Genomic DNA, 24,878 nt, shown 5'->3' on the forward strand with positions numbered 1-24,878 from the left:
TTAATTAATTAATTAATTAATTAACAAAATAGGAATACAGAGCACCCACAGCAGGACTGCCAGTTCTCATCCATCTCTAGTAAGTTTCTACAAACAGTTCCAAGAGAGGGACTGTCATGTGGGAGGGAGGTAAGGTAGACAGGTCAGACTACAGTAGCAGAATCCTTCAGCTTTACACTCCAATTTAACTGAGACTTAAATGACATGGGCAAAATCCATACGACGAGTAGCACAGGGCAAAGCAAGTCTGATGCTGAACAAATACACAGAAGTTGTCACTGTGCCTTCCTTCAGACCTTTGCTCAAGTATCAAACCATGATTTGGAAGGGGATTACACACTTTGGCTCAAAAGAAAATATTTTTGAACTTCTGAACTCCTTACTTGGTAGGGGCTTGACTCTTTTGTAGATTCCAAAATTGATTAAGCCATGCCGCTCCAAATAGCTATGCACTCGGTGAACTAGCACAGTGTCACCTACAAAGCCAAAAGGTAAAGACATGTTAGTGTGTGCACACATTGCAAAACTAGCAGACATACTAGCTATATTCAGATGTCAAACTCCCATTTATTAATGAAGAAAAGCCTGATTTGTCCTTAGACTCATGTGCTCAGGCACGCGCGCGCGCACACACACCCCTACACACATACACCTTTCTGCACTCAGAACTGAGACTGAAGACTTCTTGTTTTAAAAGGTTATGATGTCCAAATTGGGACGATTTTCCCAATAGCTGTTTCTTTCTTGTCTACAAACATTCCAAGCCCATATTAAGCCATCCTCTACATTCTTGGACTGTAGGCAAGAAGCAAACAACAATTTATTAAAGAGGCTCAGATTCAGACATCACAATGAAGTGACGAAGTGTGGCTTCTTTCAAACCAGGATGCCTTCAGTCTCGGGAGGAAATGCTCAAGCCCAAGGATAAACCATGCTTATTCTTGTGACACACGCATGCACAAATGGAGTTAGTTTGTAATGCCCACATGCAATCATATTGTTGCTGATATTCAATTTAGTGGGCAGAAGCCAATCTCTGAAGAATTTATGCTTTTGCCCGAATCCATGTTAATTTTCCAGTAATGGATGTTCTCCTCTGACACACACATACACACACTAATAACAAACACATTGATAATTTATGCACGTTTTTCTTTTCTACTGTGGTTAACTTCATTTTAACTTAAAATGTATATGAACGATTCATGAGACCTGCATGGCATGTATAAGGCTCTTTCACAATGAGCTCTTCCCAGGACAGGACAGCTAGAAAGCCTTTGTCCTGGAACATTTATGGTCAGCAGTTAGTTACCTTTAACTTGCTGCTGTTTTAAACATTTCAATGCAAACTGCCTTAAATTTGGGGAGGACAGGACACACACTATGGTAAAAGCTTGGCTACTGCCTTCTAATACAACTTTCTACTCTCAAGAATGCAAGAATCTAAAAACGTTATCAGACATGACAGAGCAGTGGTGTTCATAGGGAATCTGTGGTGTTCAGAGGGAAGCAAGGAGTGTGCAACAGTAATATAAGCACAGAAGAGTTTGAAGAACTGTCTAAGATTAGGTTAAGAGCCAATGATCTGTCAGAGGAAGGTGCTCACAGATGTGTCTTTTCCCCTTATTCCTTTCCCTCCAGCAGTCCCTTTCCATAACTAGGATAATTGATTCTTGGAGCCATGGGATCCCTCTATCACTGCTCCTATCACACAGCTGTGTGGATTAAAAGAGGAAGACAGGGAGATTTCACTCTCCTCACCGCCATCAGTGCAGCCCCCCGGAACACAGGCTATGGCAAATAAAATGCAAGTCTGTGGTCAGGCAGGCAAAAAGGGAATATGAGGAGCATATAGCAAAAAACGTAAAAAAAACCAATAAAACTTTCTTCAAATATATTAGAAGCAGGAAACCAGCCAGGGAGGCAGTGGAGCCCTTGGATGACCAAGGGGTAAAAGGAGTACTGAAGGATGATAGGGAAATGGCTGAGAAGCTAAATGCATTTTTTGCCTCTGTCTTCACTGGGGAAGATGAGAAGTGCTTGCCTACTCCAGAACCGCTGATTTCACGAGGGGTGTTGAAAGACCTGAGTCAGATTGAGGTGATGAGAGAGGAGGTCCTCAAACTGATAGACAACTTAAAAACTGATAAATCACCAGGCCCAGATGGCATACATCCGAGAGTTCTGAAAGAACTCAAATGTGAACTTGTGGATCTGCTGACAAAAATATGTAATCTTTCCTTAAAATCTGCCTCCATTCCTGAGGACTGGAAGGTAGCTAATGTCACTCCCATCTTTAAAAAGGGTTCCAGAGGAGATCCGGGAAATTACAGGCCAGTCAGTCTGATGTCGATACCGGGTAAATTGGTGGAAACCATTATTAAGGAAAAAATTAGTAGGCACATAGATGAACAAAACGTATTGAGGCAGACTCAGCATGGGTTCTGTAAGGGAAGATCTTGTCTCACTAACCTGTTAGTGTTCTTTGAGGGGGTGAACAAACATGTGGACAAGGGGGATCCAATAGATATTATTTACCTTGACTTCCAGAAAGCTTTTGATAAAGTTCCTCATCAAAGGCTCCTAAGCAAGCTCAAAAATCATGGGATAAAAGGACAAGTCCTTTTATGGATCAAAAACTGGCTAATTAATAGAAAACAGAGAGTGAGTATAAATGGGCAGTTCTCCCAGTGGAGGGGTGTAAGCAGTGGGGTACCACAGGGATCAGTACTTGGTCCACTGCTTTTTAACTTGTTCATTAATGATTTGGAGTTGGGAGTAAGCAGTGAAGTGGCTAAATTTGCGGATGATACAAAGTTGTTCAGGGTGGTGAAAACCAGTGAGGATTGTGAGGCACTCCAAAGGGATCTGTCAAAGATGGGCGAGTGGGCGTCAACATGGCAAATGGGGTTCAATGTGGCCAAGTGCAAGGTGATGCACATTGGAGCCAAAAATCCTAAATATAAATACACATTGATGGGGTCTGAACTGGCAGAGACTGAGCAAGAGAGAGATCTTGGAGTTGTAGTGGATAACTCACTGAAAATGTCGAGACAGTGTGTGACTGCAATAAAGAAGGCCAATGCTATGCTGGGGATTATTAGGAAGGGTATTGAAAACAGATCAGCCAATATAATAATGCCCCTATATAAATCAATGGTGAGACCTCATTTGGAATACTGTGTGCAGTTCTGGGCACCACACCTTAAAAAGGATATTATAGCTTTGGAAAAAGTGCAGAAAAGGGCAACTCGAATGATAAAAGGGTTGGAACACTTTCCCTATGAGGAAAGGTTAAAGCGCTTAGGGCTCTTTAGCTTGGAGAAAAGACGACTGAGGGGTGACATGATCGAGGTTTAGGGGGTCAACAGTGGGAGGGCTTCTAATGTCCTGGCCCCACTAGTGGACGTCCTGATGGCACTGGTATTTCTGGCCACTGTGTGACACAGAGTGTTGGACTGGATGGGCCTTTGGCCTGATCCAACATTGGCATCTCTTATGTTCTTATCCCAACTTGCGTGGCTGTTAGTCCCTGTGGGTCGCCTAACTCTGGGAATCAACTTCCCTGGGACTGGAAGGAACTGCTGGGGAGAGAGGGAGAAGATCCACATCCATCAGCACCTCCCACAAACAGATCCCTGGATCCAACCCAAGGAAACTTCAATGTCAAAAGGAGGGACTGAACACATTTCCAGTGGTCAAGAGGAGAGACGACAAGTTTCAGCCTCAGTACTTTGCAGAGCTCTCCGATCATTTCTGTAACACACATATTATGTAAGCGTAACTTAATTCTGACTGCACAGAATAATTTTTCAAGATGCAGCATCTTCTTGTAAAGAACAGAGTATGCAAAGCCTTAGGCGGAAGAGTCATTAACGGTCAAGACAGCTGGCATTGAGAGAACCAGGAGATGAATTACACAAGGCCCTGGCTCAGATCTCTTCTTTACCATGAGATCACAATACAGCTGAATCTTTGCCTCGGCACTCCCATCAACAGATTATGTGGAAATAAGCTATAGTGCTGCTTTAAGGACTATGACCAGGCAATGCAGACATAGTGATTTGAATATCTGAAAGTGTTACATAAATGCCAGAAGACAATAGCTCTAACTATACTTGAGCTTTGCCCTGAGAAGTGAGATCCAGTCAAGAAGAGAGAGATGTACACGTATGTTTCCAACAGGCTCTTCAAGCTGGTTATATAAAAAAAACCTCTGCTGCCGTATCCCCTCTGTACCATTTTGGGGCCTTGTATTTTTTTCTTTACCTCAGAAGGCCCCTTTAACAGATGGACAAGTCCATGTCCCAAGGAGGATATAAACAAGCACAGGAACATCAGCTTACCATTATAGGGTGCTTCCAACTGCTGTAGTGTTGCCTCAAACGTCAACTGAATCTTTGGGTTGTCCAACCAAAGCTGCAACTGTTTTTAAATGATAAGACAAATGATTTTACCACTGTAAATGCTGTAAGTGAACAGGCATTACTAGAGCCTTCTAATGAACAGACGAATAAACCATCAAGTTTTTCATTAATTTTTCTGCTTATAAAATGGTAACTTTAAATAGTAAGTTTAAAGTTAAATTAACAACCGTTGGCTCTGAACAACAATTTGATAATGAGGAGGAGGAGCCCAGCTTTGGGTGGAGGGGGTGGTGGTGCAAGCTGTTCTCCCCTCCTCAAAGCAATAAAGTTACCAGGCTTTCCAGTCCTGAAACACAGGTCCCTGCCACACGGCAGAAAAAACAACGGGCAAAGTGTGGCTAATCAGAGCCGCACCAAAATAGAGACACCGCGACGGGATCCCACGGATCCCCTGAGCCGCGGCGGCGTTGCTCCCCAGCACGATCAGATGCCGGAGAGGAAGCCACGGTCAGGAGGGGGAGGCTGCCGAACTGCGCATGTGTGAGCATGCGCAGTTCGGCCAGGAGCCGGGGATGCGCCGGCGGAAGGACGCGCCGGCGATCCCACGGCCGGCCTTGATGCGGCCTTGCTGGAAGAACCACCTCGGTAGGTGGTTTATTTTTGCTGTGGCGTTTTGGGTGGAAGGGCCGGATCGGGGATGGGTGCGCAACGCTTCCCAGATGTTGCGGTGGGATCGCGCCTGTTTGCTGCGCCCCCGATCCGTCCCTCTCGTGTGACCGGGGCCACAGATTGGAAAGAGCAAACATGTGGGACTGCAAGCAGAACACAAAGTATGTAGGTTTCCTGGAGGTTGTCAGGTAAGCTACACTGCAGCATACTTCAGATAACTTTGCAGTTACCTAAGTACCAGTGGCACCCTTGCAGTACAAGAGCACTATTTTCCTATTACCGAAGGTAACATGTGTTGGGTTAATTATTTTTTTTGCCGTCAAGTTGCAACCAACTTATGGTGATCCCCGCAGGGTTTCCAAGGCAAGAGACATTCAGAGGTGGTTTGTCATTGCTGCCTCTGCCTAGCAACCCTGGTTTTCCTTGGTGGTTTCCTGTCCAAATACTGACAGCTTCTAAGCTTGGCCTATCCAGGTAAGGGCGTTGGGTTAATCATGATACCTTGCACAGTTCCGCAGGGCCTGCAAGACGGAGCTCTTCCGCCAGGCGTTTGAGTAGGAGCCGCCACGACTGTTACTATCTGTCTACAACTATTACTATCTGTCCTAGCCCTTTATCACCTTTATTACCAACTCGCCGTGAGCACTAAAATGGTGGTACTACGTGGAGCTGTGGCCACTAAGGATACCATCCTCATGACGTCATCTGTTCCCTTGTTAGTTATTGTGGAGAGCACTTATGTTGTATTGAATGTTTTTAAAATGCAGTTTTAATGTTTTAAGTATTGGGCATTGGCCCCATCTGTACACCGCCCTGAGCCCGTTCATGGGGAGGGCGGCTTATAAATTTAAATAAATAAATAAATAATTTGAGTCAACACCACAATTTGGCAAATCACACACTTAAAAAGTCTTCAGTTAGATAATGTGATGTATTTCAGACCACCACCAAAACTGGATGAAATGGAGGGCTCCATTTCTAGATACTGACCTGGGTCCTATGCAGTACAGCAAGACAACCAGGCTGCACATACAAAACTGGAGACTGAAGCAACTGCATCTGGAGGTAACCTTGAGATTGCCCACAAAGCTCTTTAAAACAAAGGGGGAAAGAGGGTTGTGCCTCTAGGAAGCAACATACCGTTCGGTTTCTGATATACAGGAATGTCTTCTGAGTCTGCTGTGGCCCACTGATAATATCTGGGAAACAAGCTGCCTCTTGGGACGTCATCCGGTCGTGTGGAAGTCTGCTCTGGAAAGCTGCTCCCTCCACACCTAGGAGAAAAAAACCCAGACATGTGACAAGCAGTGTTCCCTCTAAGCTGAGTTAGTGTGAGCTAGCTCACAGTTTTTTAGCCTCCAGCTCACACATTGTTGTCTTAGCTCAGGAAGAATGGCTCCAGAGCAAACTAATTTATGCAGGAGCCAAATCACTTGCTCACAACTTTAATGCCAGTAGCTCATGAAGCAGAATTTTTGCTCACAGAACTCCACAGCTTAGAGGGAGCATTGGTGACAAGTACTGCAAAAGCACCCAGAATGCCAAGATTTTGCTACCACAGAGTCACCTTTGATCCCAGCTGAAACATGTAGGCAGTGTGACAGCATCCAACTTACACCTTACTGCAAATCACTGGGCATTCCATCCTTCCTTCCACGGTAGTGCCTTTAAAGGTTCCAAATTTAGTTCTTTTCATAAGAAATATATAACTTAAGACAACTACTGAATACAAAATGTACTCGACACAAATACAACAAAACCAACAAGCACCAACAATCAGCTGGCAGTGCTTTGTGGGAGGAAGGCACTCTGGCTGCCTGTATGAAATTTCCCTTCCTGGGTGATCGCACAGCCATTTCTCTGCAGCAGCTAGGAACAAAAGTGAGTGAAGCAACTGGGAGGCGAAGCATGACCAGGCAACAGACTTGGGATCTCAAGAAGTAAAGAGCTGGTGTGAAACAGTCACAAACATCAGCAAGCCACTGAGATGAAGACTCAGGGGCATGCAGAAGAAAGGCGGCAACTGCAGACCACCAGCGGAGGATGAACTGTCTGGAACTACTGTGGGAAAGGGCCATAAGAAAAGGATCAGGCCCCAGGATCAAGCATAGAATCTCACATCAAGGGACATTTACAGTATTAATCATTTAACTGAGAACCTCAAAAACTTCACTTACAGCATAATCAAGAACTCCAAAGCACATGCATCACAAAAGGTTATCAAGAAGGTTTTCTGATTTTATTTTTGCCGAGTTCATTCTGTACATACATACACACAAGTCCTTAATGTCATGCTACCATCCCCAATCGTACCCCGAGCGATTGTGTGGATGGTTGAGGATGCAACCAACAGGGGTGGTAAGAATTCTGACTACATTAAAACCTTCTTCATCTTTAAGTACCTCTATTATAACATGTGGATTCTTGCACAATTTCCCATTTATCCAAGAATTCTACCCACAATGCCTAAGTTATCTACACTATGAAAAGCCATCTTTTTTAAAAAAAATGACAGGAGGCTTCTTAATTGGGTGACGGGGCAGGGAGAGACTTTAGAACTAGCATTACTCCTGTTTCCAGAACTGGAATAACTGAAGTCTGGTCAAAGCCTCAAGAGGTACAGAATGATTGTAGTTCAGTCTTGTTAAGAGCTAAAAGGGCACAATCAGTTTGGCCAGGGGGCATTACTGTACTATACCAAATGGGTATAGTTCTAACAGAGTATACTATACCAAATGGGTATAGTTCTAACAGAGAACGCTACAGAGACCAGAGTTCCTTAAAGACCAATCCTACAAATACTTATGCACATGCTTAAACTTGCAATGAGAACAGTGCACATGCTGTTCCAACAGTCATTGAAACATATGGAAGTGCTTAAATCCCAGTCAAAATATATATAAAAGTTTGCATAAGTATTGCCAGAAACAACAATAAAATCTTGAGGATTTCCCCATCAATATGAGAAAAGTAACACTAGTTCCTAAGGAGTGATCTGATGAGCCTTCAATTAAATAAATACAGATCTAATCCAGATTAAGCCTTAAAACACTGCAGAAATCTTAAAAGCCAGAGGAGTTCCAGCTTTAACTAACATTGCATGGGTTACAGAGATGTCAGCTGTGAGCCTCTGCTACTTCTAAAGCCCTAAAAGTATTAAAGAACCTCACCTCCACTGTAGTCCACTAAAAGCTTACCAGCTTGTAGTAGTAATTCTACAGCAGTAGCCTGTTATTTCCCACACTGGATCTTTGGTACTCCTATTTATAACATTTTCTTAAGAATTTCATCTATTATGACTAGTAAGGACCTACAACGTGATCTGATGAAGTAGGCTCTAGCCCACGAATGCTCAAGTAAGGATAAAAGCTCGCTAGCCTTTGAAGTGTCCCAAGGCCCTTGTTCAACTTGTAGTAGTTCTCTTACTCATAACTGATCCTCGCTTGATTAAGAGGGGGATGGGAGGAACCCCACACATTTTGCTGACCTAATTTATTTTGTGTGTTTATTTAAGAGATTTATTAGCTACCTCTCTCCCTGGCAGGACTCCAGGCGGCTTACGATATAAGACTCTATTAAAAACACAATACAACAATTAGGAAACCCATAAAAGTCACTGTTTAAAAACTCCAATTAGGACTGCCAATAATAAAAGCTAAATCAATCAAAATGCAGTCCTAAATAAAACTGTCTTCAACTACCTCCTTAAGATCAACACTGAGGGGGGGCAGGCTTGCTCCTTGGGGACACTGTTCCATAATTGTTCCTAAGCAATCACACACACCCATTCATACTTGGGGAAGAATTTACTAAAATGGAAGAAATTTACCTCTTTCAAAGCCACTTAATGTGTACTACTAATGTCTCTAAACTGGGGGAGGGGGAGATAGCCCCCCCCCAAAGTCAAACACATCAGCTTCAATTTAAATGTCCACCCAACTCAGGCAGGAAATCAAACATGTCATTTCCGTTTGCAAGCTCTACAGGCATTTGTACATGTAATGGAGATCAACCAACTGCTAAGGAGTTATAGGTGCTACAGAAAAATAAGGCTACCTCCTCCGTTATACAAGATAGCTTTTGCACTGAGGGCTGCACCACAGGGAAACAGACGCAGGACCACTGCTCAAATACGAATGTAGCTGAATTTCTGACAGATAAGCTTCCTATGCCTCAGCATATGCCATTAGTGGCACTGTGGGCAATAAACCATGTCTGCAGAGTTGTGAGGAAGGCTTCTGAAGAGGGCACTGGCTAATGTCAGAAGTATCTCCAGCAATGGTGACAAACATTTAGTTACAAACACTTTTGACCATCTGTAGCAAATACAAAGGTGGCATTTTAAATTAAATTCTGCTCACAGATCTCTAGGTTGCCTTCACTTAACACATTGTCCCAGGGTAAAGAAATGCTAAGTGGGTTGTTACAAGAATGCCTAAAAACTTTGGAATCCTGCAGCGCAGCGCATAAAGCATCCTTGCAAGCTTCTACTTTTCCAATTCTGAAAAAGGTTTAAAAAATAGATTTTAATCATGGCCCAGAGTTCCCAATGGTCTCCTTTCCATTCCAGTCCACACGTGCCACTGCAACACCACGGGGTTAGATGCTTCCATTTTACTCAATGGGCCCCTGTCTAGCCAAGATTAAGTATCCATCCAGGACAACAGATTTCTAGGAAGACACGATCTGATGAGCTCATGTACTACGTAAAAATCAAGACTTTTCACTCATTTTGTTTCAGGAAATAATTACCTTGCTACCTGAAAACCAAAGAGATTTCAGAAATGTAAACATACCACCATCACTACCAATAAAGAGAGCCTATTCTAAGGACGTCAATGCTAAGGTTTTTAAAGAAGCCTCTTTTTCTTGAGCTTCTGCAGCCAAAATCATTTACATACAGCCTTTGCAAGAATAGGCTACTTAACAGAGGTAGCGAAGCTTCTATTTGAAACCTCATGCGTATCTGAAAACTCCCTGACTACGGAAAACGAATATAACAGGGAGAAGTGCCTTCCTGATAAGCTTATTTTTTATCTGCAGAGAGGCTCCCTTTCATGTGAATGAACACTCAAAAACACAATCCTCATCTGCATTCTAGTAGTGAAACAGTCCAAAGGCAGAGCAGAACCACAGGAGTTAAGTAATTTACAAAGGCTGCAAGCTTACTTGTGAGAAAGGCCCCACTGGATTCAACAGGACTTACTTTTGACTAAACAGGCATGCGATTGGGCTCTAACATGGACATTATCTTCTGTCAGTAAACTTTCTAAAGCTGAATATGCTGAAAAATCACACGCATGTGCAAGAAAGCAGTAAATTCTAATACATACATCCACCTCAGACAAGAGATCCATGTATGAAAAGTGCCTTAAAATGCATGTGCCTCCTTCCAACATTATACTTTCATACATGTTCAGAGGTCCACAGGTTTTGGACTCATCATTACTTTTAGCTATGAGTTATGCAATTTACAGCTTCATTTTTATGAAGAGCACGTGATACAACAATGCACAAAGTTACAAGAAGGGGAGGTGAATGCTTGTGCGTTCAGGACTGCATACAGCAAACACTAAAATATGACCTCTAGTACAGAACTGGGTACCGTGAAATCTTTCACATTTTCTAGCACACAAAGACTAGGGATGGGCACAAACCAGGAAAATGCAGTTCAGTTTGTGGGAGAATCATGAACCGAACCAGTACATGGCCTTTTAAACCCCACTGAAATGGGCTGCAGTCCCTTTCAACTGGGGATTGCAGAAATCCCGAAAAACAGAAGAGCAGTTTTTAAACTTTAAGGGGACTGCAGAAGACAGCCCAAATCAGCACTTCCCTGCACTCAGCTGTTTTTGCAGCTTTTGTAGGGAACAGAAAGCAGGGGTTTAAAGGGAGTCTCTGCTTTCTGCTCCATCCACAAACCACATGAACTTTTGTTCCCGAACCACAAACAGGGCAAGATTCATGACAAATTTTGCTTCATGGTTTGGTTTGTGCCCATCCCTAGTAAAGACAAGCTTCAAATTGTATGGCATAAATAGAATCATGCCAAATAAGTATATAGGTAAATGTATGCCCTGGAATAATATCCAGCATCTTTGCACAATGCTTGGCATTTGTGTATAGTACACAAAACCTTGAATAATAACAAACTACATGTATTTGTTTTATTTAATAGTAGCACTTATTGTATGTGGCCAAAGGTCATTACAACCAGTCACATAAATAGAGCATAAAATATGAACCATATTTTTATTTAGAACATTTTAAAGCTGCCTTTCCACACAACATAGGGTCCTTAAGGCAACCTTTAAATCCTTAGGTTAGCTGCTAAACAAATATTTGTGTTCTATTGTTTATGAAATCATTGCAGACTGTGGAACTGACGTAAAAATTTAAGTGAGTGGTGTAGAATATATTCAGTAACACAAAAAACAGAGATCAAGATGAATAACTGTTAGTCTGTCTACAGCAGTAGAAAAGAGCAGGAGTCCAGTGGCACCTTAAAGATTAACAAAATTTGTGATAGGGCATGAACTTTTGTGAGTCACTGCTCACTTCTTCAGTTATCTCAAGAAGTGAGCAGTGACTCATGAAAGCTCATGCTCTGCCACAAATTTTGCTAGTCTTTAAGGTACTTTAAGGTGCTATTAAGTTTAAGTTTAAGGTGCTATTTAAGGTACTTTAAGGTGCTATTGGACTCCTACTCTTTTCTAGTACAAAAAAACATGTTTTCATATGCAAGAACACAAGGAAGGGCTTTTATATTGCAACTAAGCATGCAAAATCCTACCAAATCCTACCGTGAAAGAAACTAAATATACCCTGACTTAAACTACTACAGCTTTCAAGTATTTTATTTAGAATAGCAGCTCTCAAATCACAGCAAGCCACACTAAGTCAAGACAGGTGATTGAGCCTCCCATAAGTAACACATACAGAATGATAGCCTAGCTTATCTCAACCATGGAGACAAGCAGATCACATGGAAAGCAAGGAAGCAAGGCCTCCTTGGGTTCAAAACAAGTTGAGTTCCTTGGGGGAAAGACTCAAGGCTTGAGAAGGAGGAAATTGACACAGCAATGGCATGGACCCACTTCTACTGAGAACAACTGGGACAAAATGATGCTTGGTAGTCAGTTTCTTTGGCCTCATATCAGAATTACAGCAGAGAAAAGTTCTCCCCACTCAGATTCAAAAGTCATTATTACACAGCCTTCAAGAACCTCCTCTCCACATGAGATATTTTAAGGAAAACGTTTTCTGGACACTGTTTTTCCTAGGAGATTTAAGGACAAGCCTTCAACTTTCTACATGTCATCCCTTAAATGCACCCAATCCGCCACTCACTCAAACAAGTAAAGCCCACCTTCCAGAAATTAAACATGATACAACATATATTAGTTTGCAGATACATTCGAGAAGAAACATGGGGGGGGGGGAATCCTGCATCCCCCCAAGTCCACAGTATCTGGAAGTCTTATTTATTAGCACTGGTAACCAAATATAACTAGGCTCTAATATTTCAAACAAGCCTGATCAGGTATGGTTTCAAGAGTCAGAAGGGCTCTTGAGAATTACAGCTCCTCAGATACAAAACTAGACTGAATTAAAGACCAACTTTGAGTGGGACTATTTTACTATTATGACTGCAATCTTAAATAAGCTGTTAAAAAGGAGACAAACTGAAACTGCAGAATACACCTCGAGACAGAAGTTATGTGCAATGAATTCTATCAAAACGCAGAGCAACTATCTAGAAACCAGGGCATCCCCCTTTGATACCACTCCTGCGCAATGGAAAAGACCCTGCGACTCTGAAGAGAGGGAGGCGAACTGCCTTTTTGATTTCTCAATGCTTGGATTTCTCAGTGCTGGGAAGAGCAAAGCGCTGTGAAACCTGCCTCAAGTATTTCCAAGTAGTTTTTAATCTCAGGTTCTCCAGCCGCATCACCAAGTTATCCCTCCCTTGTGCAGTGGGCAAATACACAGCTTCTGTCCCTCATGCTAATGCCTGGCCACCCGCACCCACTTGCAAGCGTCTATCCCTGATTTGGGGGCTCTGGCTAAGTGGCAAGCATCAAACACCACCCTCACCTGATGCTTGGCAGTCTCCATACCCTCCAGAACTGTCGTCTTGAAGTCCTCCTGCTTGCCCTGTGGAAGGAAAGAGGAGATCTCAGGGACCTTACTCCATAAGTTAAAGTCATTTGGGGATATCAAGGCCTGATAGTTGGTGATTGGGATTTATTAGTTCACCAACTAGAAGGGGGGAAAAACATTGTCTGAATTCCATCGTGTGGAATCTGTGTCAAGAGCACCACACTTTTGCAGTCTTCTAATGCTTCATCCTTGCTGTTGGAACCCTTTGTCAGACTGTTAATGAGGGAAAAATAGATACACACAGTATTGCACTTGGTGGGTTAATTCTAATAAATCAATTTAATAACAGATCACAGCAAAATGAAGAGTACACTTCCTGGTACCAATAGGAAGAGTATGTATTTCAGTAGTCTAACCAAGGGTTTTAAACACCAAGGATCTGATGGTCTTGGCAAGGCTTTCCTCACAATCATGAACCATTCTGAAGAGGGTGGGAAAAGCCTGATACTGTCTTCCTTCTCTACCACAAAACCAGGAAATATTTTTTGTCTTTAATGCTCAGAGGTCACTGAAGCTGTGTGTACCCTCCAGCGACACAATGCTCGGCTGAATGTGCAAGTATTCACCCATGTATCACTAGTATTTTGAGTTTCTAACATTGTCAGAGATGCAAGTGTGACAAACACACAACTCAGCATATAAAGCAATTCTACAGCTTTTAAGCAGCTGATCTTCCTGCAGAAAACCAACTAGTGAATACAGTCTCACAGTGTGCAGCATCTAACAAGATGCATTCTGCTTCTTCTGACTACATGTCACTTCCAAAAGGAAAAGGGTTAAGAATGCGCTAATGACCTTCAGCTACTCTTCTAGTCTACATCAATCAAGGCTCCTTCAGAACACTAAGATAGTGGAAGCCCCACACTCCAAACTATCCGGAGCCTACAGAGCCACTAAGTGCAGAGGGACCTTCTAGGCCTGCACCCTTGACCTCGATAGCATCTCAGGACAACATCCACTAACAAACCATTCTGAACAGCAAAGTACACTTGTAAGTTTTGCTGAAACAGGGCAATAGGGAGACTCTGGTATAATAACTAAATACTTACAACCTAAATACTGTGACAGCAACCGTTTCTTTTCCATGTAGAGAAAAATTCATTCGGAACAACTGAAGTTTAACCTTTACGTATCCAGGGATATCTACTAGCCAAGACAATGTTCAGTGATATTACTAAGGCCAACACAGCTGCCACCTATTTCAATTATGCTTCTGTCTTCTTTCCAAAGAGCAGAGGAGAAATCTAGAGGGGACATATGGGCATGTTTACTTTGGGCATTTGGATTTTCTGGAAGACACATTGCATGGTATGGCTATCAGGCCACCACCCCATTTTTCATTTTGCCTTTTTTTTTTTTTATAAGGACAGGAAGAGAAGCTCCACATGCGCATGCTATGAGATACCATGATGGAGGCAGTACAGGCAAGAGAAGCAAACAGTGGGATGCACAGAAGGATGAATGCAAAGGGCACAAGCACAGAAGACGAGAGAAAACCTGGAGGTACTTGGCTCCCAGCCCAGCATGATTACTGAACCTGATTCCTCAGCTAAAATAGTTGTCCGCTACTGACACCAAATGGAAAAACAGATCACAGGAGATAAAGTGTGTAGAAAATTCCATTCTGTTATGAAAATGTGAACCAGCACTCTGTTAACACATCACAGAGAAATCCCCATACCTGAAGTACCACTGCCACCTAAAACTAACACACACCCATCTCTGCTCCTCCCACACAAAACAAATTTCTGAGAAAACTATGAAATTATTTATTCACTGCAAAAGAGCAAGTCGAGTCCTCAAAACACTACTATCAATATGTGTACCTATCAAGTCTTCCTAGCCAAAGTTTTTTTTAATTGCTTAGCTTAACGTATAAAGACAAATCAGAAGAGAAAATCTGCCAGCCATTGGTACACCCAAGGGACAATTTCAAACGCATGTTATCTTTTGTATCAGTTAATCTGTTTATCTCATTTGTGTCCCTCTGCCATTTTATCCTCATATCGATATTGACAAGTAGACTAAACTAAGGAGTGACTAACCCACAATGATCCAAATCCACTGCAAATGTAGTGTGTGTTCCTGCGTCGCCCCCCTCCATATTAATGACAATTTTGCATTACACACAAACCAGTACAAACCAGGTTCACAGGTAGAAGTTTGCACACCTGCTTCAACCTCTTCTTTCCAATATCTAGCTTGAGAAAGTATAGTGCTTTGGCTTGTGTTGTATGTATATGTAATACAAAACCATGGCTAATGTTACGAAAAAAATGGTAAGGGAAAATTGGAGTAAGAACATGCAAATCATGGATTTTCAAGTGATGTTTTGTGGAGACCTGGCACTGCATCTACACTGGACCCACAGCACTGACTCTAAGTCTCTGTAATTCCTAGACCAGCAATGTAACCAGTACACTACTCTGCCTCTCCACCTTCCAATCAGAATCCATCTGTACTACTAAATCCAAACCCCCAACTGGTTAAGTTCAGAAAGTATTACTCTTAACTTCAGGATGCATCAAACAGAGTGGTCATTTCTATATCCATCTGCTCCTGCAAGGTTTGTATTCTCACACATGCTCTAACTATAGCAAAAGCTTAAACCCCCTTTCTGACAAAAAAAAAGGAAGTTAGCAACTTCTCTTTAATCCACTGTTCCTGTGTACACCAAATACTTATGGGCCTAAGAAAACCCCAACATGGTGAACTATTTAATTGTTCTGTATTGAATCTGAAGTTCTTATTTCTGACACAATAGCAACACACCAAAAAAATCACAGGAACACAATTGTGGGATATAAAAGTTTTATTCAGAAATTTTTACACACTTTAATTAACAAAGCATATTTATGATCCATATACATATTTGACTCACCTAATTCTTGCCTTCCTTGTCACAGCAGAGTGCTGGGAGTGGCCAGTGTTTTCAATATCTTACTATCCCATCATCCATGACAACACAGCCAAAATGAAATCCCCACTGCACTATAACAAGCAGTGCGGGTGAAGGGACTACCATATCTATTGTGCGAGAATGCAGAATATGACCCTAAAAATTCTAAGTATAAATTCACAAAAGACCATGGGCAGGCGACTTGGCAAGCAGCATGTTAGTGCATAAAGCTGAAGCATGTCTAAAATGGAATAAGGACAAGGAGGCACAGCCAAACAAACAATGGAAGAAACAGCTGAACTATCTGAACTCTAAAAGAGGGCAACATGCACGTGTTCCAGTAAGTATTTATGTTGACAGCTAAGCTGAAAGAATATATTTATGTTGATAGATGAGCTGACAGCAAAAAGATTATGAAAAAGTTCCCAACTGTTGGAGATTAATCTCTCTCAATCTAGACAAAAGTGACATGTTAGTATTTAGAATGGAACATCTTATCTTGGTTTTAATAAAGAGAGTTTCCTACTTACGGTCTGTAGAAATAACTGCAATACAGTTGCAACAGAACATCCAGTTACTAATATGCTTTGCCACCTTTTCAGCAAACTCTAATATGCTTGTGTAATTTTAAACTATAGGTGCAACTAGCACAAACACCATGCTCACGTACTGCCTAATCTTCTCACTAGAATGTTCAGATGAGTGTACAATGCTAAGCATTATGCAATAGATAGGTTAGCTAGTCATGCAAGGGTGTTAAGATGTTTCCTATGTAATCTGAGATATGCAATTGTTCGACCAACTTGTATTTTACAAACACCTCTGCCTTCTGAAGCCTGACACATATAGAAGGTACAACAGAAGAGATGTATTGCCTTCTGCACCAGTACATCTTGGATTTCCATTCTTTCCACGATATGACTACTTTGCACAAGTCAATTTTCATCGCCACCGAGAGGTATGCAAGCATGTACCTACCCCCTTCTTACAGAATGCACAACTTAAAATGTAATGTAACAACTGTAAATGTAATAAATAAGTACAAGTGGTCAGTAGAAAGTCAATCCAAGGAGCAAGTGGAACATTTCAAATATCTAGGAGTTATTTTTCAAGCAAGCCTTTTTGGAAGGTGCACTTGAACTCTTGTAAGAGTTCCTATGAGTACTGGGAAGGCCATCTCAAGATTTTATTACGCCTTTGATGGCCAATATGTTCCTGTTGCAGTTAAGGTATTTAGCACAAAGTCTCTAGGCAGATACTATATGCTGCCACGGTTTGGATCGGAGCGGTAACAGACAACATCGAAAGACCACTATTAAGATTCCCATATAATATTTTGAGAATCCCTCAATGTGTGTCTGGAATAGCTCTGAGAGCCGAAGTTCGGGAGATGTCCTTTGAAGCAAACACCTGGGGCCAAGCATTCAATCTGAAAATTAGGATCCTAAAATCAAATCCAGAAACAAGCCTCCTCAGACTAGTCAAATTGGATTATCACACATGACTGAGACAGATTACTGGATCACAAATGATCACATCTGGGCATTGTCCATGATGTGACAGAAACAATGAGTAGACAAGAATTGACCCAGCTCATTAGAAGATGTCTGAGGGACTTAGATTATGAGAATATGTTGATTAGAGCTTGCAGAGTGTGTTCCTTTTTCTCAGTAGGCATTCTTCCTCCAACAAAAATGCCAAACCATCTATCTAAGCTAACTCTTCCAAAGTAGAGAAGGGCAGTAGTGCTTGCACACCTGAATGCCCTGCCTTCAGCAGTGATGTTAGAAAGATTCAGTGGCACTCTGCAATTGTGGCAACAACAGAATCGATTCTGTGGATCATACTCTTTTTGACTGCCTCAAAGTTTCAGATCTAAGAGCTGAATTGATCTCTCTGTTAATAAATCGGGACTATCTCTTCAGAAGCTATATGACCTTGGCTAAGAGATAAACTACTTTGTGTGTGGCAAAAATTTCTGTCAGCTGTTGTTAAGTTACATGATAACTTTCATAGTAATTCTTAGGCTCTCCTTTTGTGGGATGAAGGTTTGCTGTTTATGACTCTGGTTGTGAAAACAGTAAACAAGAAGTAAAGTAAGTAGATGTAACACCATTTCTTGCATTGTTTAACACTCCATGTTTAATACTTATGCCTTGTTTCAGATTTCTGCAATCCTAGTGCTATTACACTGTTTATTAGCCTTCTCCTAAAGTTACTGATTGCGCTGACTTACATTACATTATCTGACTTGAGTCCCAGTGAGAAATAATATAAATAGCATATGAAATAAATAAATACTGAAACAGCTAGTTAAGAAATCATATGATGAAGGGTATGTTACTTTGGGCTATCTACCTCCTCTTACCTTAGGGAAACTAAGCTCTTACTCACCTAGGTAAAATAATAAGAATTCATGGCAGAGATAGTTTATTAGTAAGGCTACCAACTAACAAAAAGTCAACACTCACATTTTTGTATCAGGTGGGCATCTCACTGCTACCACCTCCCCAACAAAATGGCAGTTTAGTATGTGATTAAGCATGGGGGTGAGATAATATATGAAACAGTAGTAAGACTTCATAAATGAATCAATGCCATACAGTTGCGTTTTCTCAGTGCGTAATATTGGCGCGGAACACCAAAAGTAGCTGTATGGATCTTTTGGATATGTTGTCTAACTACGCCAGTCAACTGCATTAAAACACTTTGCCTTAAACCAAACTGTACTCACTGAAACTGGCATCTTCTCCCTCAGTTCAGACACCGGGACTAGATACTAATTTGTTCTAAGGCTACATACAGCAGTCTTGCCAAACCCATGTAAAAATTTCAAGGACACCATGTCATGCAGAATGGATGCAATTTTGTCAAAAGAGGTGACGGTACTATGTTGACTGTCTGTGGCTATAATCTCAATTAGTTTTAGTGGTAAAACGGTGTGTTGTCACAGTGCTGCCCGGACTGAGGCTTGATAAAAAAAGCTGAAACAAGCTTTCATTACCTGCTACCAACTTGCTGACTGCACCTCACGATCACTAACTTCCTACAAGCAGAAAATTGCCTCTTCAGGGGCTAACAATATAAATGTTTTCCTGAACTTTGTCTGTAATTTGGGTGGGTGGGTGGGGGGAATGCTAAAACTAGTCTACACAAAAAGGGCAACACATTTATTTAAAACAAATCAAGGAAGAGGAGTACAGTGGAGGAGTTAAATACAATTTGTTTATTAGGCCTATGGATTCTAAACCTGTCACTAAATAGCTAGAATATCTGGGGAGAAGGGAGGAGTCCAAAGTACCAATAAATGAATAAAAAATAAAAGCAACTATGTCCAGCATAGCAAAGGCAGAGAATTTCATTACCTACTCCCCAAGATTCTTCTCAAGTAGAAAACAGACAGAATGAAGACTGAAATGCTTGCAAAGCAGATATAATCTTAAAATTGGGAGAACTAATCAAGGAGTCTGTACAGTCAAACCATAAAAGAAGTCTGACCAAATGTCTCATACAGAAGGCATTTTCCAGGCTCACATCAACGCACTGCCCATGTGGCCCATCACACATATTATTCCATTCTGGGGAGGGGGTGCCACCCTACTGTCTTCAAAAGAGCATGCACACTTTGATACAGAACAACTGCTGCTCTGCTGGCTGGGTGCCTTCTACTCACCAGATGGCTCTTCTGGCTCACTCTCATTCTCTTCTTCAGGTGGTGGTGGTGGAGGGGGAGGAGGCAGCTTTTTCTCTTTCTCTGCTTTTGCATTCCTTTCTTCTTCAGAATAATACTCATCTTCGGAGAGGTTAGCAAGGCTCTCGTCCATTTCCCTGTACTCCACCTATAAGCAGAACATGGAGGATAAGTCTATCACTGGCTGCTAGCCATGGTGGCTAAAGGGAACCTCCACATTTAGAGGCAGCAAACCTCTGAATACCAGTGTCACAATGCAACATCAGGAAAGGCCGCGGCCTCTATGCCCTGATGTTGGCCCTCCGTAGTAACTAATTGGCCACTATGTGAGACAGGATGCTGGACTGGATGGACCCCTGATCTGATATAGCAGGCTCTTATGCAGCAATCTGAGAACAATCAAAGCTGAACATTGACAAAGCATCACCAACAAATTTAAATGTGGTTTTCAAAGAAGAACTGAGGACACCATAAGTTAATTGACAGAAGGAAGAGGATTTTACCAGTGCAAGTCACATGGGATGTCACAGGTAAAAACAGTTAGTCTTGATGTAAAGCAAATGTTTTCGATTGTCAAAATCAAATCTTGGTATCCAAACATTAAAAATCTAAGTGCCACTTCTAACTATCACTCATTTAAAAGCATAGCAAACTCCTTCATGTTTTGCTCCACGTGGAAGAAATACAACCCTGGTAAAAGAATCTTACTAGGTTGTTCTGATACTGAAATATTTGATTGCCATTACTGGAAAAAACTGAAAGACAGTACCAACATACTATGAAAAATCACTGTCTGTACTGATTACAAATGCCTGTGGGGAGCAATTCAGAACAAAACCCAGCATGTTTTTCCCAAATTGCCAAACAAGAGACACAGAAAATTAATACACCACCTTAATTATTTCTGGAAGATAATTCCCCAGGGAATCACAGTCAACCTAACCGGCTACTGTGCACCAGGTTTACATGCTGATTCAAGAAAGCTGATACTCTGTAGTCCCAGCTACTGGCCAAGAAATCAAACTCAAATAAGATGCCTGAATTTAGCATCACAACTAATTTGAGTGAGTCACAGAGTTCCATCTTCAGTCTTGATGAAGAGGGAGGGCAGGAACCTAATTTACTGCCCAGTGCAAACCTTTTTCTGCATAGTCAAGTCCAGATTTACAGAAGACAACCACTGTACGTTATGTCATGAATGCACATCACAGTCCCACACTTTTACAATTTGAAAAGTTACTACAATCTAAAGGCCAACTGGGAATCCAGAAAATTTCTGGACAGTCAAGCACTAGGAAAAAATATGCAAAATGTCCACAAGTGCCTGAGATTTTACACTACATTGAGTGCTGTTGGAGTGAATGGTTAATGCCGGGATACTAACAGTGCCATCACAACCTGGATGATTTTTCCATTGTGCGTTCACATGGTGAGCATATGCTTGTGGCTTATTACCACTTCCTAACACAAGCACATGCAACCAAATTTACCCCATGACAGCCTACCTGTAAGGAGCACATTGCTTCCTATACTTATGTGTTTCATCACATATGATTTGCATATGTTAATAAGCAGGTTTCCCTACATGGCTCCCAAGAGAAAGCCCACAGCATTCTAGTCACCAAAAGTGCACACAGTGAAACTGAAGCCCTGTGTACAGCAGCAGTGCACCACACATGACTTTTATACCCAATAAGGGCCTTGGATTCCAGGACTGATGGAAAACTGCACTGAGCCACATAAATCCAGCCCCAACGCCTAGTCACCTGCTGTTGGCCATGAACAAGGCTCTAGGAGAAGAAATACACTACGTCTCATCACACTTCAAAGCTTTCCAGAAATAAAGCAGCTCTGCAACTAGAGCACTCTGTGAACCGATTCACTGAAAATATGTTAATATAAGTAATTCTGCAGTAAATTATTAAGTACTCTGGCAGATCCAACTGCAATCTTCATTTTCAAAAAAAAGTACTCTCTGTTGTGCCTCATCGAGAACTAGGGCAGGGCACATATGAACTGCATTAACTAAAGGCTGTTTTGTATTACTAGCTCGATATGCAGAGGGTGTCCTTGCATAAAGACCCAACAGTAAATCACATGACTACACACATTTCACTGAATGTATAGGATCAGTAAAGCGGCAGCCATCAGTTTCCCTTATGCATACAAGTCTACAAAACAGACACATTTTGTCACAGCATATGACTAACTGCACAAAGATTTCAATGCTTTCTCCTATTAACAAAGAATTATTTATGCTGGACAGGCAAGTTATTAGAAACAGTCCTGTAGTGCCATTTCTTTGGACTGGATTTCAGGCAGTAGGTTCAAAAAATCAGCAGTTTCTGAGATTAAGGCAAGGTAATCTAGGGCTACAGCCCTATGCCCGTTTATTTGGGAGTAAATCTCAATGAAGAAGACTTCTAAGTAAACACATGAAGGACTGAATACCAGAGGGACACAGCTATGCTAAGGCTGTTGCAGCCCAAACAGGAGTCCTGTAAGTGAAATTTTAGCTTTAAAACTAATTTAAAGTTAAGAAAGGCTTTAAGATGCCTTGAGTCGCCTCCATACACAGGATCACTTGTTAAACCTGTGAGAGCACCACATGTCCAGCAGCTCTAAGAGGCAAACAATAAGCAATAAAGTCCTGTCTTACTCCTGCAATAGAAGATATGGCAATTCTCCTCCTAGTATTACCTCTCTACTTGCAGAGAATTCTGAATGCTTCCCTCACGCACAAAGCAACACCATTCAAACAGAAAATTAATACAGGTAAAATTCAAAGCTCCTCACTAGCTTTCTATTTGTAAAGAAGTCACATGGCGTAAAAAAAAGATATATAGGGTAACAGATAAAACTTTCCATAAAACTAACACAGTAGGGGGAAAGAGACAAGCACAATATGTTTGCATATTGTGTTATTTTTCTACCTGTGAGATGTTCCTCCCCCCCTTTGTTTAATTTTATGAGATTAAAAGAAATCACAAGCATGTAAAACATAACACTTCCACAGTGCTCTTTTTACAAATTTTCTGTGAATGTGATATGATTTCTGTATATACAAGAGTCTTGTATATACAGAAATCATATCACATTCACAGAAAATTTGTTTCCAATACTCCAAAAAGGGTGAAAAGAAAAAAGAGGTATTTAATTTTTATAACAGCTTCACTATTTATGTTAATATTCGGCTACATAAAAAAGAGCATTAGAGAATCACCACACAAATCACATAAAAAGAGCACTGGAGAATCTTTTTACACAACCAAACGTTTAACATTCACTTATTTTTTTTTTAAATCCCCCTTTCAGAATTGGATGTATGCACGAACTGAGCGACCCACAGTCTATGGGCTCAGTTATGATGGGCCTCTAAATACAAATAATGACAATAAATTAAATCAGCATTTTTGTTGTTGGTAATGGGACCTCAGCATGTCTTGATCAGTCCGCATCCCTTTCTCTCGCTTTCGCCTTTCTAGGGCATTTTATGACGACGGTCCCCGCCGCCACCGCCGCCGCCACCACCCTCCACATCCTGAAAGGGACCAAATCCGCCGCTCCCCGTCCTCCTTCCCTCCGCGATCCCTGGAGGGCGCGCCAGAGACTGTGCCTTCCCACGGCCACGGCGGCCTGGGGCGCAGGAGGAGAGGCGGCAGCTGCTGCATCACTCACCTTGGCCCTCTTGCGGCGGCTGGTCCGGCGGCCTTCGGGGGTCTCGGCGATGCCGGTGGTCTCGGAGCCCACGGCGGGCCCGCTGGGCGGCGGGTCGGACAGGGCCCCCGGGGGCGGGGCGCGCGCCGGCTCCTTCTTGCGGGGCGTCCGTTCCGAGGCCGCTGCCGCCAGCTTCCACCGCGGCCTTCTTCCCCGCGGCCAGCATCACCTCACAGCAGCGGCGGCGGCGGCTGCGGTGGCGCCTCAGAGAAAGTCAATCAGACGGACAAAGGCGGCCCCGCGCGCGAGGCCACCGAACCCTCCACAAGCTCCGCCCCTCAGTGGAGGCCGCGCTACTGCACACGGCTCGGCTCCATCTCGGCCACCGTAGCACACCGACGCTCTGAGAGAGGAAGGCGAAGCTCCTCGGAGAGGGAAACGTATTGCCCTTTCTGGGGTGCCGTAGAGAAAGGAATGGGGCGCGGACCTTTTGTCTGAAGAGTCGCACTTTTGAAAGCGCAGAGCGCAGTCACGATAGGAAAAGATTTTGAAGAGATACTTTCCCATTTTCTAGCCTGTTCATTACCAAAACAAACCCAGCTAAAGGTATGGTCTACTCTGTTCCAGGTGACTATTTTAGGCTGTAGCAGCAGAATAACTCACTGGCAGCTTACGGCCTAACAAAGAAATCCACTGGCGGGCCTTCAGGACTAACTACAATTATTTCAGGAGTTAATGCTTGCTTCCTCAGGATATGTATAGAAATCAAATTGAGAATTCTGGGGCTGGCAACAAAGGGGTTAGGTAGAGGGTTAAGTGTCTTTTAAGTGTGGCTGAATTATCCATCTGCCTTAAAGATTTGATGTTGAAATGCTAGGTGCAAATTATTTTTGTTCTAACAGTGGTTTTGACAAGCATTCACTTGTCCTCAGATGTCCCTGAAAGTTTATGTTCCAGTTATGGCTTGTTAGTCTCCAGAGTGTCCCTGGCTATCCATTTTATCGTGATCTGAAGCAAAAACTAGTGATTTCACTGGGGAGCTAAAAGCATGGGCGTAAATCACTCCCACTGAAAGCTACAGGGCTGTAAAAGGGCCTCCCGTCTTGCAGTACTGCTCATAAGCCAGCTTTCCTGCTTACAAACAATCCTATGCAATATTGACTCACACATATGTCCCATTAGGACTTACACTCAGGGAAGCATGCATAATGTTTCATAGGATCAAGCTTTATGTTATTGGGAGATCAGCTGAAGTAAATCTAATTTACTTCCAAGCAAGTATATTCAAGAGCATGATGTAGAATCTCACGGCTATTGGGGAGGGAATCAGAAAAACAAGGACTAGCTAAAGCATAATTCTGAAATCAACAGCTGCAGTTGCTTCAGTGCGCAATATGCAACCAAATGGCCTGCGCAGAGTAACTGGCCTTGT

At 42.3% G+C, this 24,878-nt stretch overlaps 1 protein-coding gene across 1 annotated transcript in view; it reads right to left on the bottom strand.

The window, feature by feature from the left end:
• The window catches only part of KDM1A (lysine (K)-specific demethylase 1A), a 41,834-nt gene extending 18,011 nt beyond the window's left edge, over positions 1-23,823 (bottom strand). The window contains exons 1-7 of the mRNA XM_015418629.1: positions 23,804-23,823; positions 23,468-23,654; positions 19,772-19,937; positions 13,134-13,193; positions 6,177-6,310; positions 4,347-4,425; positions 384-476 (exon numbers count right to left, since the gene is read on the bottom strand). Coding sequence (XP_015274115.1) covers positions 384-476; positions 4,347-4,425; positions 6,177-6,310; positions 13,134-13,193; positions 19,772-19,937; positions 23,468-23,654; positions 23,804-23,823 — 739 coding nt within the window. The remainder of the gene's footprint in view (positions 1-383; positions 477-4,346; positions 4,426-6,176; positions 6,311-13,133; positions 13,194-19,771; positions 19,938-23,467; positions 23,655-23,803) is intronic.
• Between the last annotated feature and the right edge of the window lie 1,055 nt (positions 23,824-24,878).

This window comes from Gekko japonicus, unplaced genomic scaffold, assembly GCF_001447785.1.
Source record: "Gekko japonicus isolate JY-2015 unplaced genomic scaffold, Gekko_japonicus_V1.1 scaffold524, whole genome shotgun sequence".
Taxonomy (NCBI): Eukaryota; Metazoa; Chordata; class Lepidosauria; order Squamata; family Gekkonidae; genus Gekko; species Gekko japonicus.